We start from the raw sequence: 16,690 nt of genomic DNA, 5'->3' as shown, positions 1-16,690 counted from the left end.
TGCATTTCAAGATGGTTGTAGAATCTTTAGGTATGCATACAATATGCATACTTGCCTATGTTCGGACCGTGAAATCAACTATCTAACGAGCACAAAAGCACGCCTACTTGATGTTCAGCTCAAATACCTGAGTCACAGATCTCGGCTCATGTTTCCACGGAAAGGAAATTCTCTACATTTTATAGCATAAAATATACGAATCTCCCTTACAGCTTGCTGACGTTTCGATGCGGCTAGACTGCTAGTTTGGGCCGCGCCGTCGACCGCTCGCCCCGCCGATTTCACGGCCAGCAGCTCCATCCACTGGTCGACGCGCTGCCCGCGACTCAGCGACTGGTGACCGGTGACCGCCGCGACTCAGCGACTCACTCCGCCGTCCGACACGACACGCACCCACGCACACAAACACTACACGAGGCCGCTCCGGCGTAAGTCTCGGCGGTGCTGAAGAATCAGTTTGTACTGTCTCCTTTGGCACGCCACTGGCGGCAGCGGGCCGCCCTGCCCGGCTGTCTGCGGCGCACGCAGTCCAGCCGCGACACACTCGGCGCCCCGGCACTCCTGTCTCTGCCCGCGCTGCCGTAACGGACCGCACTGCTGTCTCTGGCGCCGCCGGCTCTGTCGGCACTGACGTCTGCGGCGGCCTCGCGCAGCGCCAGCGCCGTCACCGGCGCGGCCGTCGCTGCGGCTGCCGGCGGAGTGCTCGGCTCCGGCTGCGTCGTGGAGGTGCGCTTGACGCGCAGAGAGCGGCAGGTGCGCGCCTGCCAGGAGCCGCTGTCGTCCTGTCGACAGCGCTTGGCGAACTGGGCGAGCCGCTGGCGCTCCAGCCGCAGCGCCTCGTGCACCACCGGCAGCTTCGCCTCCATCAGCCTGAACAGGATGCCCTGCGGCGCCGAGCGGCCGCGCTGGTGGCGGCGCCGCGGCCGCCGCCGCAGGCTCTTCTTCGCGCCTGCGGGGGCACCTGTGCGCGGCCGGCGCGCACGTGGCGCGCCGGCCGCCGGCGCCGCTGCTGCCGCTGCAGGCGCTGTTGGCGGCGCCGCTGGCGCTCCTTCCTCAGACGCTGTCGGCGCCGGCGGCGCTGTCGGTTCCGTCGTCGCTGCGCCCGCCGCTGGGCCCGCTGCTGGCGCGGCCGGCCGGTCGGCAGCGGCCGGCGGCTCTGCTCTCGCGCTGACCGCGAGCTGGGCTCGGTGGTCAGCTCGGCGGCCGACTCGGTGGCGGCCGGCGCCGGCTCCCGCTCCCGGGACTGGGCGCGGCGCCGGCCGGCCGTCCCGCGGCGCCGGTACCGCGGCGGCACTCGCACCGGTCTCATACGCGCCTCGCCATGCGCTGTGATGGCGAGGTGCAGCTGGCGGTCCTCCCGCCGCTCGTACAGGAAGATATAGGTGTGTTTTCGTCGGACGGCCTTCAGTCGAAACCGACAGCGGTTTAGCCGTAGATATCTCTGAAAAGTAATAAGAAACTTTTTCATAGGTATACGGGAAAGACAAGTACCTATTACGAAGTTATGCTCATCATTGAAATACGAGCAGGTAGGTATGGGACTCCCGTCATAAGGCCAAGATAAGCACGATCTGAAAGTTAATCAGTTCACCGTTAGGTAGTTTATACATACAAGTGTTCACAATCCAACTATATTGACGTCACCACTTCTCTACCTACCTAGAAACGTGGCAAAAGAAAGTTGACTAATTAATTTTTTTTTTTTTTTTTTTAACGATGTATTCAGCTTATGACATCGTTTCACACGGAAAGATAAGAAGAGAAACAACAGAATAAACTGATCGCCTGTTGACTCCCAGCATCCTACACACTTTTACAATCCTTTTTAGCTAGACCGGTCAAATGCTTCAACCAACGCTGCCCACTTCTTTTCATGGTCACGTAATTTTCCCCTTTTAAGCGCTATGTGTTTTTCCGTGATCATATCCCTTTTCAATATAGTTAATAAAATGTCAACAGAAAGTAGGTATTTGCCAGCAATCATCGTTTTGCCTACGATGATGATATGATTAATAGCCAGCAATTCATCATTTCCTAGAATTATCATTTTTAAGTTAAAAAAAGACATGTTTTGAACTAAGCCTACGTTCCTCAGATATGTTTCAACGTCCTTCCAAAATGCTCTGATCAATGGACAAAACCAGAATCTGTGCATTATAGTATCGATACATTGCGTACATCTGTCACATCTATACGATACGGTTATGCCCATTTGGTAAAGTAAACGTTTTGTTGCCACAATTTTCGTTAAAATTTTGTATTGTAGTGTTCGATATTTAACCGAAATTAGTCTAAGATTTGCTTCATATACTTTCAACCAGTCAATCTGTCCCATCTCTTGCTCCCAACCCAACTCCCAACTATTTTACTTCCCTTGAATTTATGATGTAGAAGTGTGTTATAAATATACTTACTGCCTTTTTTCTGACTAATGATCGCTTGAACATTTGGGTGAATAATAGGATATGCTTCCTTTACTTTGCCTTGTCTGGTTTTCCATTCAACAGGCAGACTATGTACCAGACCTAGATAATCTATTATTGTCCCTTTCAGATCATAAGTAGCTTTTGCTTCCTCAAAGGACATTATTTCTCCATTGTCCAAGTTGACTAATTAATTGCCGACAAGCTAAATAACCGAAGGTTTGTTGTCAATAGTTAAAACACTATTCTTTAGAATTGTGTTTTTCTATTGAAAAACAAATCTGAGTTCCCTGACAATTTGGCAATATACTGATGTATTGGCGGTTCGGGTTTAGGGAACCTCCATTTGCGCAGCGCATGGAGTGCAGCGCATAGTTTTCGCACTCTGTGGGCTTAACTGTTGGCCCTTCACTGTTAACTGTTAACTGTCAGCTGCAGTCGTGTCTGAGGACGTTTCAGCGAAATAGCTTTGAAAGAGCTATCGAATACGCTTTACTGCGACTCTAGGCTTTTGGTTTACGAGTTATAACGCCGATTTATGAAAATTGCCAAAGTCGGACGAAAAATCGCGATAATTTTTCCTTACTTTTTTTTCTTAAAACTATCAAAATAGAACATAATTAATATTTACTTAAGGATTTAAGTGCTTTGCGTTTTTGTTATATTTAAGTATCTTATTTCATGTTTTCGAGCGTAACATTTTTCGCCATTTTTGCTATGATTTGCTCTATTGCTATTGCTAATGCTATTGCTATTGCTATTGATCCATGGATCATATCATGCACAGTGCACAATACCCGGGCTTATTTTAGCACCGCTGTTTTTTTTTTTTTGGACGGGGGTCAACCAGGCTGCCTTTAGACAATATGAAAAACTAATGCTACGGCCCTGACCGTTGCCGGCGACCTATACATGTAGGGGAGAGTGGGGCAAAGCGGCCACCCGGGGCAAAGCGGCCACCCATCGTTTTAGCCCTTCATAGCTGGCGTCAGTTCCAATTTATGGTTTCCAATTATACTTCTCTTCACGGTCGTTCGAATGAGCCAGACCGGGGTTTCAGGCCCATCACCATTGTTCTGTGAAACACGGAAAAGCATTTCTTGCCAGGTTACCAACTATGTTTACAATTTTTAAATGTTATGTTATTCCATAACCGTTTTGAATTTTTATAAGCGAGTTTGTCCATGCATTGCATGGTTATCGTACATGTATTCTACCAATTTTAATGTTTGTTACCCCACTAATAGCTAAGCTGGAATATTTTTGTCTCGGACGGTATGCGTGGGGCAAAGTGGCCGGGGCAAAGTGGCCACACCCCAATTGGCCATAAGTTGCTTCCATCTGGATAAAAAACATTTATATTCAAATGTGTCTTCATGCATTCATCTTGGCCACTTTTCAGTTGCATGGGTTACCAAATAATGCAATTAAATGTTTTTTTCATGAAAATCCTTTCTTTGTTTACCTACAGGTGGAAGATGATAAAGTAAACATCCATCCTCGCTTAACCTTGTCACCATCAAATACCGTAGTCGTACACGAGGCAACTATTTTGTTTCTCATATCGGGACTTGAGGAGACGCCGGTGGCCGCTTTGCCCCAGGGTATGGGGCAAAGTGGCCAATATGCATAGGTTTAAAGTTTTGTCAATATCTTTCATATGTGAAAGCCTTTGGAAATAAAACGCAGTTGAAATAAAAGGCAACTTAATAGGGATCACATTGGTATAGAAAGAATCTTTCCAAGTTTAAAAATCAAGCGTTGACATCGTGATAAGCGTTAGGGTGGCCGCTTTGCCCCACTCTCCCCTAGGTAATGCTTACTGAGGTAAACGGCTGTCGGCGCCTCCTGCTGAGGCAGAGGTAGCGGCCGGACGCCACTCCGCGCAGGGTGTAGTAGTGTCTAGTCTTGTTGTCTTTGATTGTCTTCGTGCCGGTGATGTTCACCACGGCTGGAACAGAGAACAGAGCGGGCCGTCAGCCGGTTCGGGAGCGAGTGCCCACTGCCCACTGTCGAGCGGACGGGTCACACGGCCGCCCGCCCGGCCCGCGGCGGCTATCGGCCCGGTCAGACACGCTGCTGGGTGAGTGGGACACAGTAGGTATGTCGCCAGCCGGGGTCGGCGGGCCACCCCGGCGCGGTGGTGACCTATACAGCCGGCGACACGCAGTATGTCGCCAGCCGGGGTCGGCGGGCCACCCCGGCGCGGTGGTGACCTATACAGCCGGCGGCACGCAGTAGTCACCGCGCCACGGCGCTACAGACGCGCACACGGACGGAGACGCTCTCAGCTCTGGCAAGCGGCCTGGTGAATTTAACGCCTGTTTTGTTCGACAATGCCCCGTTTTAGTTAGCTCACACATTCAGTGGTGCGTCATGGGAAGCACTATTCGTCGTCCGCAGCATTTTGATCTCCTGCTGTGATGCGGACCAAGTGATGCGAACGCACCACAATCGCTGTGGGGATCGTCTCCCGACTAAGGAAATGAACATCAGCACCCAGGATTTTCCAGTGAAGAAGTGCTGACGTGTTTCAGACGAAGTCTCGCTCATGTAGGCGGTGCCGGTTGGTGTAAGGAAGCATGGCAAGCATGAGTGATTTATGGCACAAGACCGTCTGAATGGAAAAATTGAGCAGTTCGTGAGCACTTAACAGATTTATTGTCCGACAGATTATGTCATTGCGTCGCTACATAATCCCGTTACGGGCATTCTCAGGAACAGCGCAATCAGTGCATGCATTTGGTATAGGGTACCTAGTTGGCTAGTTGCCGCATAAAGGTATGATAAAAAAGGTTCATTTATCGCTGAACTATTCCATATTCTTATGGTAGAGTATTTGTTAAACATTTATCTTCACAGAATAAATGGCATCGGCTCCTCTGATTAATTCTGACTTATATTCGACTAAGAATATATTACCCACCTTATCTTATATTACCTATATAAGATAGCTTGTTAAAATAGCTCGGTATAGCTATCTTATAATATAAGCTAATAGATATAAGATAGCTAAGGTGGTAAGGTATAATATATTCTTAAGGTGGGTAATATATTCAAATTATAGGTGCTCCATCTCCCAGCCTTTGCGAAGCTGGGGGCTTGCGGCTCGCGGAGCGCGAATCGAGTCGGCTGTCGGGGCGTACCGTTACTTGATACACATCGCACCTCGTCGACACCTTTTTACGGGTGGCCAGTGAAAATGCTGCGAGTACAGCGGTGTGCAGGCCGGCTGGCCCGTCAGGCGACGCTGCGTGTGACACGCTCAGCCGCTCAGCACAGCGACGGGCCGGCGACACGCGAGCTCACGGCGCCACCGCCACCGCCGAGCTCGAGCTCCGCGCGGCTCGTTAGCCGCAGCCTATACCCACTCCTGATCGGCGTAATGCAGAGAGGACGCCGCGTGTGTCTCAATTTCAACTTTTATTAATTTAGATGCGCGTCTTTAGGCGCGATATATTCTTTGGAATAGGGGAGAGTGCGGCTTCTACACTTCTTGTTTTTGTCGCATAGCGTCCCAACTATACCTACAACGAAGCTGTAGGTAGGGTATAATAGCTGTAGGGGAAGGAGGGTGAATTGCGCCACCTTAAGGAAAAACGCTAATTGTAAGAAAACCGCTGGAGATATAAGCATGCACTGGTAACCATCTCAAAGAGGAGCTCATTGGCTTCGATTTAAGAGCCTCCCGATCAATAAAGAATGTTTCGTTAGCTTCTGACAGCTGCTTTTTCAGAAACATGCAAAAGGGCGCATTTGCCAACAACTGCTGTAAATTGCACCAGGGGGATGGCGCAATTAGAACCCAATTGCGCCCTATACTTTAACATGGTTAAGTGTATGAGACGGAATGCATACACCCCGGCAGTCTAATGTCATTGCGGCTTACTTAAACATTTATTATGTTATTCAGGCTGGATAAATAATGAATGTAGATATACATCGCGATGTTTTTTGCCCAGGTAGATAACTTTACATGTGTCCGTACGGTTGTAAAAGTGCAACGAAAACGTTTACTGTAACCGACTAGATATATGTGAACGTATGCGCCTAGCCAGTTAAATTTTCACTCGTTTCTCTCAAAATTAATAATTTTTATCGTTTTGAATTTTTATATGGCATCAGTTTTTACTTTTTATCATAGCTGTCACTTCTCACGCCTGAGTCCATGTTGAAAATGTCGTATTCTGTCAATTACACCACAAGTCGTAGCCTAAATGGCAGCTGCATTATAAGTTTGACGATAGAAATAATTTGCGGACTGACGACAGCGGACTGCTCCCTTGCCTGACATTAAACTCCTTCTTTATTGCAATCAGTTAATAATGCATTCATACTGTCGTGATACAATGGCTACACCATTATTCTATTTGCGCCCCCGGGCGCAATTGCCATGGGCGCAATTAAAATTGAGGTAGGGTAAGGTGCCTAATTAGCGACCCTTTCCTATTTGCGACCTACCTCCCTACAGAAAAACTGGCAGGAGAAAACTGGGTAAAAACATCGTCAAAAGGTCAGCCATACTTTGGTTATCAAATTGAATTATTTTCCGGTAGTCGATGTTTCTGGTGGGACGTTTCAGGTGAGTTTAAATAAAAATGACGAGTTTCTTATCCAAAATGTGTGTGTTTGGGCCCTCTCTGATGAAAAGCGATGCACATTAGGATGATGCACCTTTTTTATTCTGAATCGACATTCCTTTTTCAATTGATTGCCGTTTTCCCATAGTGAATCGCTCAACTGTGCACAGCATGGCGGTTAAAAATGTGTCGCAACTCATATTTCCTATTTGCGCCTGACACGGTCGCAAATAGCTCAAGAAGGGAAAGAAAGGGGAAAAGAGAGAAATGAAAATGAGGTGTTGCTGAAGCTTGCAATGTGTGGCAGGGGATGCCAAATGTCGTCACCGACTGCCGCGTGCCGAATTCAGCGCGGACCTCGAATATCATACAAGATAGCCCGCAAAACTTGGCTTTCCACCTTCTTTTCGCCTTCGGTGCATCACGTGATCAGTTTTTACTTACGTAAATGTGTTGGATAAACGTGCATGTTCGAGTGATTGGGTGCTTTGCGTATAGGTTACCTTTTTGAGATCATATTTCATCTTTTCAGGCGTCGCATTTTTTGCCATTTTTAATATGGGGAAACCCATAGACTTATTAGCGACCCTCCCCGGTCGCTAATCGGGAAGAGTTCCCTATTAGCGTTTTTTGCAATGGTTTGCCAAAATGCTCACTACAAATGAGTTAGTGAATATTTGGGCAGAAAATGACTATATTTTAATAGAAAAATGAACGATCTCTCCGAAAATCAAGCCAGTAATACAGTGGCACCCACAGAGCGTGAGCAATGACGATTCAAATTAAGGGGGTCGCTAATTAGGCACCTTACCCTACTTTTTAATAAAAGCATAGAAGTTATCATAAAGATGTTGCAGGAAGTTTACGGTTTCAGTGAAATACAATGAAAAAAGGGTTTTTCTATCTAAATATCACTCTGAAAATCACACAAATATCGCAAATTTGTATAGCCAACGGTTCAAAATACTGCAAAAAAAGTTAAGAAAACGCCATAACATCTTTGATGGCGTAATGAGCCTTGCTGATTGGCTTCATCGGAGTGTTTGGGCCGTAAAATGAACAATCCAGTGGTGAAAATAATGTTTTCGAACACAAAATTCTAAACATGCCATTGAATCCGTGGGAATGTTGGTGGGCGCAATTGGTTAGGAGGGCGCAATACACCCACTTTCCCCTAATATATTCAAATGTTAACTGACTTCCATGCAAGTGGTTATCCACTTTAATGTGAAATACGAAAAACCAAAGCACGGTTTTCGGGGTAAATTAAACAGTTGTGGGGCAGTTTGGTACACGATGTGAGATAACATGTTACACCTTCTACTTTGCGGTTTCTTCAGAACTATGGCGCTCATCAAACAACTTACTGTAGCCGACTGTAAGCCTCCCTAACGGCTCAAACTTAACATAGGTACTTAATTGTTTAAATTCTTATTGGAAGACAAGTACGAGGCATAAACCCTCACTGAGCTTTAGGCATGAAAAGATTATAACGTATGGCCCAATCCCTTACTAGCGAGATCCCTTACTAGCGACATCCCTTACTTACGACATTGTATATTTGCTATAACGCCAAAGGCATTATGCATTGCCGAACTGATCGGGGTCGGAGTTAGTGCCTAAAATTCACGTCCATGGGTGAAATAGTGCCCGCTATAAGTGTCCTTTATAGGCAGGCGTGTTTCAACACATACCACGGCTCCGCGGCGACTGGCTTTGTCATGACTGAACTCAAAATGTAAACACGATGATAAAGTAAGAAGATTATCTTACTTGATAACCTAACAAAATTAGCATTTCATATTGTGAGCATGTAGGTACGCGGCCAGTGGCGCAGCCAGAACTCTGGCGACGGGGGTGAGAGACGTTCGCGATGGGCCCCCCCAGCAAAGTGGGCCCCCCTCAACCAAATGGGGCCCCTTACCAACAACGAAAGGTCAGATCATTGTCATCACTACCAGCCAAATCGGGGAAAAGGACAAATATCTCTTGATCTCAAGAGGTACGTAAAAAACAACAGCATATGCATTTACAGAAACACGACCATTCTGCCCATATCTGATGGGCAGCGTGCAATTGATGGCCAGCGGCCACTCAAGGGGTCGGGCTAGGTCAAAAGACTTTTAAAAAAGCTCAACATCAGTTATGACAGGTAGAGTTATGACATTGTCTTGAAGGTGTTAATCATCCATACGGATCGGTCGATGACCATTATGAACTTCTCAAGTAAGGGCATGAGCCGCATGACCTTGATCTGCGGTCACATTTTGAAGTTGAACTTTTTATGTGAAATTATAGGTAGCTCATTCGATGCATATTAACAAGAGAATGATGACAAAGTAAATGTCTCATAGTTTTTGCTCACCAAAGTCCTTGCAAAAATTCTTAGCAAAAGTGTTTTGGTAAAATGCGACTATTTAGATGGTTTTGCCGGTTTTACCCTCTGCTCTGTTGCCAAACCATTGACATGAGGCATTGAGGTCAAATCTTAAAAGCGAAAGCGTTTTGAAAGGCCTATCGAATGAGTTGTTCCGCAAAGCTCTAGCTCTTTGGTTCACGAGTTATACGGTTATTTGTGAAAAATATAAAAAGATTTTTTTCGTGGTAATATTGTCTTTGTGTTTATCATAATTTTATCATAATTTCATCTTCAATTACCTCAGCGATGACCTAATCGAAAAATGACCTCTACGATTCTGAAGCATCTTATAGCTATCCGTTGCTTTTCTCGTCTTTCTAGCCGTCTTAAATTATGATCGGGTTTGGCCGATACGCCCCCCCCCCCCCCATGGCTGATTTCACGAGTTAGAGAGCTATCGAACCCACTTTCAGCGCGCTATAGCTTTTATGTCCTCGAGTGTCGAAATAGGCGAAACTTTTCCTTCGATGAACATGATGACGTGTGCTTTGGTCTGAACTGCAATATGACTGAAGTAATTTCTCCATGATTTTCCACACTCTTTACAAAGCCGCCTATTGCCGCACTTGTCGCTACGTGACCCTGGAGTCAGGTTAGAAGGGAATATTCATTATTCAAACACCCCTCAGGGGCGTAAAAGTCGAAAGCCTGGGGCCCTGCTCTGCGGGGCGCGGTCGAGCTAGGCTAGAGCCAGTTTGGGATATTTACAAGCCAACGTAAAGCCCTCAAGAATCTGCATAGACCACAGGCCTTCCAAGCCTTCGGGGTTTAGATATCGACAATCGACATGGTCTTTTGAGGCCTGCGTGGTGGCTATCAGATGTCGGCGGTGAGGCAGGCACAGGCCTGAGAAGATTTTTAGATGTCGGCTTGGCAGGGCCCTGCATGGCTTTCTCAGAGGCTGACATATCGTACTGCGGGACCTCCATCATAGGCGGCGGAACGGGGAGGGCACCGGGGCACCGTGCCCCCCTTTGATTTTGACATTTTAACATTAGCCCTATGGGCGTTGTTTGGAAAGAATGGGACCAAAAGTCGGCAGTGCCCCCCCCCCCCTAATTGAAGGTGTTCCGCCGCTTCTGACCTCCATGAGCCTCAAAAACCTTTATGGGCCCCCTCACGCTTGGGGTAGGCTTCCTGAAGCATAAAATCTCTGAGTCTTGAGATGAGCCCATTAGACATGAACTGGGCCATCAATATACATGTGGTGAGTTGACCTATATCAAACATGATATCGGCTCAATCAGGATTGGAGTAGGCCCTCTCAGATCCAGGCTAGGCACGGAGTACGGACCCTCCCACACATAGGATGATCCTTTCACTCCTGGGATGTCTTCTCAGGCCTGAACTGGGCCCTCTCAGACCTGAAATGGGCCCTTCTCAGGCCTGAAGTAGACCATCTCAGGCCTCAAATAGGTCCTCTAGGGCCTGAAATGGGTCCTCTCAGACCTGAAATGGGCCCCCTCAGCCCGGAAATGGTCCCTATCATGTCGAAAAAGGGCCCCCTCATACCGTACCTGGGCCCTCTCAGGTCTGAAATGGTGCCTCTTATGCCTTAAATGGGCCCTTCTCAGCCCTCAAACGGGCCCTCTCTGGCCTCAAACGGGCCCTCTCTAGCCTCAAACAGGCCCTCTAGGGCATGAAATGGGCCCTCTCAAGCTTGAAATGGGTCCCCTCAGGCCTGAAATGGGCCCCTCTCAGGCCTGAAATGGGCCCTGTCAGGCCTCAAACATGCCCTCTAGGGCCTGAAATGGACCCCTTCAGGCCTAAAATGGGCCCTCACAGCATCAAATGGGCCCTCTCAGGCCTGAAATGGGCCCCTCTCAGGCCTCAAATAGGTCCTCTAGGGCCTGAAATGGGCCCTCTCAGGCCTGACATTAGCCCTCTCAGACCTGAAAAATGGACCCTCTCAGACCTGAAATGGGCCCCCTCAGCCCGGAAATGTCGAAAAGCGCCCCCTCATACCGTAACTGGGCCCTCTCAGGTCTGAAATGGTGCCTGAAATGGGCCCCTCTCAGCCCTCAAACGGGCCCTCTCTGGCCTCGAATGGGCCCTCTCTAGCCCCAAACAGGCTCTCTAGGGCATGAAATGGGCCCTCTCAAGCTTGAAATGGCCCACTCAGGCCTGAAATGGGCCCCTCTCAGGCCTGAAATGGGCCCCTCTCAGGCCTGAAATGGGCCCCTCTCAGGCCTGAAATGGGCCCTATCAGGCCTCAAACATGCCCTCTGGGGCCCGAAATGGACCCCTTCAGGCCTGAAATGGGCCCTCACAGGCATCAAATGGGCCCTCTCAGGCCTGCAATGGGCCCATCTCAGACCTCAAACAGGTTATCTAGGGCCTGAAATGGGCCCTCTCAAGCTTCAACTGGGCCCCTTCAGGCCTGAAATGGGCCCTCACAGACCTGAAATGGGCCCTCTCAGGCCTGAAATGACCCTCTCATGCCATGGAACGGGGCCCTCCTAGGCCTTAGATTAGTTCAATCGGGTCTTGGATGTACCCTCTTTAATCATAAAATGGGACTATAAATCCTAAAGGGGGGGGGGGGGCTATCAGGCCTGAAAACTGTTTTTCAGTCCTATGACGGCCCTTGACATTATGATAAAAAATTGTCAGGCTGCATAACGTTACAACTTTCGAATCGACGGTGGGCCCCTAGAATTAGAGACGGGGGTGAGATCTCACCCCTTTCACCCCCCCTGGCTGCGCCACTGTACGCGGCTCTCGCGAGATTAAGCGGTAGGTTTTGCACTTTTACATTTCCGGTTATATCTCAGAAACTAATCGATCTACGATGAAACCATTTTACACGATCGTGGCCGGCCTGTTACCCAACAAGTTGATTGCATCTTCAACACTTAAAAGCTTAAGATGACGAAGATATAGCCTGAAGTACACTAAATTTTCTAGGTGCAAAACCTACCGCTAAAACCCGCGAGACCTGTACAGTCCACAGCAGAAGTAATGTGCGGTTTCAGTCATGGGTAAATGTTCTGCTTCTGAAGCTTACATAGGAACGATTAGCCAGACTACACTTAAACTTTGAAAGTAGCTTACATATATTGTGACCCTTGCAGCTGCAACTTTATCTATTGACGTCTTCTTTTCGATCACTCCGCATTAAAAATTCGCCAGTCAAAGCCATCCGTTGCGATTGGTAAAACCGCACATTACTTTAGCGGTGATCTGTACATTCAACATTCTAACAAGAGATTAAAATCGACCGTAAGTGCTATGCAGAGAGAAAAAATAGGTACTTTAGCTGTCACAGCGCATGTGCAGATCGAGGCGTTCCACCACTGCCTGAGCCTGCAGTGGCACGCATGATGTGTCCGTAACCATGGCGGCGGAACGGGGGGGGGGCAGCGGGGCACCGTGCCCCCCTTGATTTTGCATTTTAACCGTCCCATTCTTCCTTAGGACGTTGTATGGAAAGAATGGGACCAAAATTCGGCAGTGCCTCCCCCCCCCCTTAATTGAAGGTATTCCACCGCTACTGTCCGTAGCCTCCCTGCTTATGAGATTATCGGCGCCATAGCGAGAGTATTTCAAAGCTATTTGATTGGTATGTAACAAGCTACCCTACTCCTGTTACAAAATACCCATATATGTGCTCTCCATATGCAGTATAGGAAGGTGTGATTTATTGCGCCTCGTTATGGATCGCAGAAACTGGCCCATACCTGTGTACTACACATTTTCAGATTGTTGATATGTTTCACGTGTTTTAAAATGTTCGAATATCGATAAGAATTGTGACTTGTTTGCAGTTTCTGGTGAAATAGCACCCATATCACATGGCAAAGCATCAAGATGGAAGTTGCATGCTTACATCGTCTTAAGATTTCACTAGCTAGATGCAATATCTAGCAGAGAACAGCAAAGCAAAGCGTATGCATTGCATGCAATAGTTGTATTGCAGCACGCTAGTCACTTGTAAGCTGTCAGCTGTCGCGGCCTTTTCTAAAGATACTTAATGGCAGGACCGACTTATACCTAGTTACCAGCCGTCCCAAGCAGAATCGGGCATACATAAGGCCGACTTAGACTAGCGCCACATTTACTGAAAAAGCGCGCCAACGCACAACAGTCTCATCACGTTCATGCAGTGAAATATGATTTTCTGCCGACTAGCATTGAATGAGCCATCAGATGCCCCTAATTTCAATGCAGCGAGCCCATGATGCGGGTGCACAAAAGCAGGGCTGCGGAGTCGATGGATTTTCGGCGACTCCGACTCCGACTCCGACTCCGGCTTTAAAAAAAAACAGCTCCGACTCCGACTCCGACTCCGGGCAGAATTGTCGACTCCGACCTACTCCAACTCCCGACTCCGACTCCGCAGACCTAGCAGGGCTGCGGAGTCGACAGATTTTCGGTGACTCCGACTCCGACTCCGGCTCAGGTTTCTCAAATCGACTCCGACTCCGACTCCGACTCCGGTCACAACTGTCGACTCCGACCAACTCCGACTCCGACTCCGACTCCGACTCCGCAGCCCTGCACAAAAGCCAATACCTACTAAAGTTAGCATGCCAGATGCAGCAGGCACATTCCTGGATTGCTCGATCATTGCACGAACGGTTCGCTTGATACGTTTTACCATCCTAATTTTACCTGCCTGATGCTTGCTATGAAATGTTCTGATTGGAAATTATTTGAAACAATAGTTGTCAACTGTAGCGAAGCTCATCATTCATCAATGGAAACGTCGAACGAATTTCTGTGCGGTATAAAAATAGCAGTTTGCACGAAAGCAAAAGGTATGCATGTAAACATTTCGACTTCGAGACATTTCAACTTTGCCTTCAATGACTGTGATAGCTAAAAAATCGGATCACGTCATTACCGATTGCGATTGTTGAGATATCAGTCAATGATCCACAAAACGAGTCGGTGGGTTACCTTGGCATTTACAAAGAGCATGCCGGTCAAACCGCAAAGCATAGGGCGATACATGGCTTTGTATTCACAAAAAGCGTTCCACAGAAGCTGAGTTTCCTGGCATTGTCTGAAGGCTGTGATGAATGTCGACACTGGCGTTTTTTATGTAGTTTGGAGATTGCTGTCAGGGCGCCATCCTCTCTGGCCCGGGTGTCCTCACCAGGCCGCTCTGATTTCCATTTTAAAGCCGCCTGATGGTCCCGGCGCGCCGTCGGACGCCCGCTCTGTCCACGGGCGGCGGTGGGTGGACCCGGAGTCCGGACCCGGAGTCCGGACCGGGTCCGGCGGACGCTCCAGCAGCAGTGGTCGGCGGTGCGCCCCACTGCGCCGGCGGCCGGGTCCGAACGGGAGTCCACGGGGGCCCTCCGAGACCGGCAGCCCAGCCGCCAGCGGACAGCTCTCTCTCAGACGGACCGATATAGCAGCTCTGAGCAGTCCCTCCGGCCGGGAGGGACTGCTGACACGGGTGGCACCAGCAGACCGCTGGTCTGCAGTGTCGCGGGCACCATCAGCTGGGCCCCCGGTGGCCCCGAGCGCCCGCTCAGCTGTCGCGGCACGGCGTGCGACTACCCCCGCCACCGGGCCGGGCCGGGATCACCCCCTTCTGCGGAGTGTCCCCGTTCAGACTCGAGCCGGACACAGGACACTGGCTCGTGTCCTATCGACTCCGGTTCCACTGTCCGCCCCTCGGAGCGGCACAGGGGCGGCAGCACACTCATTGTTCAGCGCTCTGTGCACAGCATGGGCATATTGGTGGTTCAGGACGCGAGTGGCTGCCGAAAACGGCCCTTGCCGTGAGCCTGAGTACCTACCGACGAGGCTGCTGGCTGGACCAGATAAAATAATTGAGAAAGACAAGCAAGCATGCACTGGACGGTACCAATTCAATTTTGATGAATTCCTTTAAAAGCTGTGAGCAGATATGTCGGAGCCCAGGGTTTTTAGAGGCAGACAGGTGTTTCCGGAATAGGGCCATCACGCTGCTGAGCGCCATATGTGCAAGTAGATGTGTACTCTGTAGCCCTGGCTGCTCCATCCCTGGCTGGCAGTGTCGACAGTCTCCTGAGAAGCCTGTGTCGCGTCAGTGCAGTGGGGGGGGGGGAGGGGGGAGCAGTCCATACCTGAGATCGCGTGCGGCGCGATCACCTTTCACAGCCCCTCGGCGCATGTTTGGTGACACAGACAGCCACCACGCGGCCCTTCCAGGAACCAGCGCGCAGCATTCCCGGATCGGGAGGACATTCCTGGATCGGTAGAACATTTATCGATCGGTCGGCGGCCCGTTCTCGTTGGGGCGGCATTGCGTAACTGGGGACCACACGACACCCATCCCGTGTCGGGGTGTATCACGGCGCCCCCGGTGCCGGGTGTATCACGGTGCCCCCAGTGCCGGGTGTATCACGGCGCCCCAGTGCCGGGTGTATCACGGCGCCCCCGGTGCCGGGTGTATCACGGCGCCCCCGGTGCCGGGTGTATCACGGCGCCCCAGTGCCGGGTGTATCACGGCGCCCCCGGTGTCGGGTGTATCACGGCGCCCCCAGTGTCGGGTGTATCACGGCGCCCCCAGTGCCGGGTGTATCACGGCGCCCCCAGTGTCGGGGTGTATCACGGCGGCCCCAGGTGTCGGGTGTATCACGGCGCTCCAGGTGCCGGGTGCTGACTCTCTGAGCGCCGAGCCGGCGGTGGCGCCCGCTGCTGACGGGCTGTGAGCTGTGATTGGGACCGACAGCTCAGTGACGGCCGGACAGGTGTCGGTGCCGACTGACCGGCTGCCGCACGAGGTGACGGCACCGCGGACCGCCGCCACAGCTGCACCGCGGCCGCTAATTCAGCCGACGTAAAACGCATGTCTTGTAGGGCTTCTCCTCAGTGACCCGAAGGCATATTGGCTTTACGATAGCTATATTTCAAATAAAACAAGCTAAACAAAAGTTTTCAATTAAAGGCAGGGTTCAGGTGTGGTTATGATGAAAGCAAACACCGTAACCAGGCAATAAATCGTCATATTAAACAGCTACCATGTAGCCTCAAAGAGAAACACCAGTGAGTGCACTGTTCAAGGTGTGGCATATTACATGTTTTATGGCCGCATACTGCATTCTTCTATAGCTAACATGGAATCAGTAAGCAGCTTACCGTATTTGTATATATACTCGTACCTATGCACATTTCATATCTTTACCATTGAGTGCAATCGAGCCGTTTACGTGTATAATGTATGCGACTATTCACTAACGTTTTCTTTGAGGTTGTACGGTAAAGTCACGCATTTTAAGGTCGTGTTTAGCTCAGTAATATAGACTCGTGCCTGCATAAGAACAATGCCT

General features: G+C 49.7%; 1 protein-coding gene across 1 annotated transcript in view; it reads right to left on the bottom strand.

Annotated features, from left to right (window-relative positions):
- Positions 1–632: 632 nt before the first annotated feature.
- The window catches only part of LOC122365886 (actin cytoskeleton-regulatory complex protein pan1-like), a gene marked incomplete at its 3' end in the record, with an annotated part of 62,485 nt that continues 46,427 nt past the window's right edge, over positions 633–16,690 (bottom strand). Inside the window, exons 2-4 of the mRNA XM_043337493.1 lie at positions 4,247–4,374; positions 1,038–1,441; positions 633–870 (exon numbers count right to left, since the gene is read on the bottom strand). Coding sequence (XP_043193428.1) covers positions 633–870; positions 1,038–1,441; positions 4,247–4,374 — 770 coding nt within the window. The remainder of the gene's footprint in view (positions 871–1,037; positions 1,442–4,246; positions 4,375–16,690) is intronic.

This window comes from Amphibalanus amphitrite, unplaced genomic scaffold (genome assembly GCF_019059575.1).
Source record: "Amphibalanus amphitrite isolate SeventyFive unplaced genomic scaffold, NRLGWU_Aamphi_draft 000770F_arrow, whole genome shotgun sequence".
In the NCBI taxonomy this organism is placed as follows: domain Eukaryota; kingdom Metazoa; phylum Arthropoda; class Thecostraca; order Balanomorpha; family Balanidae; genus Amphibalanus; species Amphibalanus amphitrite.
Note: the sequence above shows the minus strand (reverse complement) of the source record. Positions and strands in the feature narration are given on the sequence as shown.